The sequence below is a fragment of the Halyomorpha halys genome, unplaced genomic scaffold (genome assembly GCF_000696795.3).
Source record: "Halyomorpha halys isolate HHAL.00 unplaced genomic scaffold, Hhal_1.1 Scaffold1339.1, whole genome shotgun sequence".
Taxonomy (NCBI): Eukaryota; Metazoa; Arthropoda; class Insecta; order Hemiptera; family Pentatomidae; genus Halyomorpha; species Halyomorpha halys.
This window is the reverse complement of record NW_027112138.1, coordinates 73,816-75,835: the sequence shown is the minus strand read 5'-3', so window position 1 is coordinate 75,835 and position 2,020 is coordinate 73,816. Positions and strand designations below refer to the sequence as shown.

The following is a 2,020-nucleotide window of genomic DNA, read 5'->3' as shown; positions in this document are numbered from 1 at the left end:
TTCTTTTTCTATTTTTTTCTTCCTGATGTCGAGTCTTTTTAGTTATTTTAGCATTTAGGTAGAAGTAATCTAAGAATTTTCGTTTGTTGCTTATTTCATATTATTGAAATTGTAAAGAGCTGAACTTATGTGTAGTATGTAATTCATGTGTTGCAATTTTATATACTCCTTTTTTTTTGTTTTTGTTTTGTTGTGTTCTGTACAAGGACTATGATTGTATTTTACTTTTTGTTTCTATCAAGTTTACGAGGACTGTTTGTAAACTGATGGAGGAGAGTTAAGGTAGGATGACACCTGATAATTACCTTAATTCCTATCCACATAAGTAAACATAGCCTGAAACTATAAATATAGGATTAATACTAATTAACCTAGTAACCTAACTAATTCTACTTTATTTTTGTCGATATTCGTATAATTTCATTGGGTATTCGATTGCTCGATTTTCACATTTGTTGCCTTTGAAATTGCCCAAACATGGCCTACCTAAAGTTTGACAGATGAAGCCCACTCAATATCGAATCTCCTGGCCTAAACTTTTGCCTTAAGCTAGAGTAATCTATCTACTTTCAAAATAAAGTAAGTAAATCGACTAAGAAGAAAGTTTAGGAGGAATTTCGCGTGCACACCCAAACCAGTATTAACATGCTATATCAAGACCATGAGTACCAAATATGGCCAAGACAGTCAACTTTTTTGTTACCAACGAAAATTCAAAATTAAATTTCAACTCGATTCAAACCATAAAAAAATGTATTGCAGAAGGTATTAATATCATATTAATCAATTAATCTCTTCAAATTCTGGACAAACATAAACCCTACCAATTCGGCTTTCATATCCACCTCACTTTGGGCGGACATAAGTTTGACACATGAAGGCCAAATAGACGATTTAAGCCCTTCATGTATGTCATCCGGGCAGTGGATTTTGTGGTAATTACCTCAAGCTCACTCTCCCTAAATGACTGTAATTATAAAATGTTTTGTAATAAATGAGTAATTTATTTTATTTATATGCGTGTTTCAGGTAACGAACCCATATGGTGAAAATTATAACTTGCGGTCCTCTTTCTTTATTATGGCAAACCCTATGGAACATAGGGTACCATATGTACCAGGTAATCAATACTTTTATACGCCAGATCAATTATTTTCCCTGCCAAATTCCCCAGGTAAAACTTTAATTTACGGAGGAACAAAGACAGCTATGGAATGTGCTAGCCTTCTTGGAAGTATGGGCTTTCCCGTGACTTTAGTGGTGAGTTTGCTATTTATATATAATTATATAAAAAATTTCATATTTCAGCGTTTATTATTTGAGTATCGTGCTTAGATATTATTATATTTAATTGGTTTAACTAAATGGAAAAAAATACAGTGAATCTTAGTTGTACAGTCATGAACTTTGTTTGCACTTATTTAACTAATTTATCAAATACACAACAAAATGAGGAAAATAAAGACCTTCCTAGCTATGGAGAGGGAGGGATGGAAGTCTCAACGTCCTCTCATTTCCCATTAATTAAAAAAACATGAAAAAATTAGAATATTGGAGATTTAAAAACGAAGTATGTTTTAAAACTTAACTACATAGTAAGATTGTGTTTTAGGAAGATGGTTCAATTGCGTGATAAAAAAAGGTACAAAAATAGCATAAAACTATATTTTATTAACCTAGAAATAAATAGTTTATTAAAATTTATAAATAGTAAATAGTAATAAACTATTTATTACTAATAATACTCAACTAAAATAAATAGTTTATTAAAATTTATGAATAGTAAATTGTAATAAACTATGTACTAATGATAGGAACCCAGAATAAATAGTTTCCTACCTATTTTGTACCTCACTTGACCACCCACTCGGACCATCTTTCTAAAATCCATCACATACGGTCAATCACTGTTGACCGCTGTATAATTAGAAAAAAACTGTTTTCTCTCATTTTTATTGTATCATGTAAATATATGTAATTTGTATATGTCCGATCACGGATTGATTAGTATGCTGTGTAA

At 30.7% G+C, this 2,020-nt stretch overlaps 1 protein-coding gene across 1 annotated transcript in view; it reads left to right on the top strand.

The window, feature by feature from the left end:
- Positions 1 to 1,029: 1,029 nt before the first annotated feature.
- The window catches only part of LOC106689347 (uncharacterized), a gene marked incomplete at both ends in the record, with an annotated part of 62,640 nt that continues 61,649 nt past the window's right edge, over positions 1,030 to 2,020 (top strand). Inside the window, 1 exon segment of the mRNA XM_067050172.1 lies at positions 1,030 to 1,260. Within this exon segment, the coding sequence (XP_066906273.1) occupies positions 1,030 to 1,260 (231 nt within the window).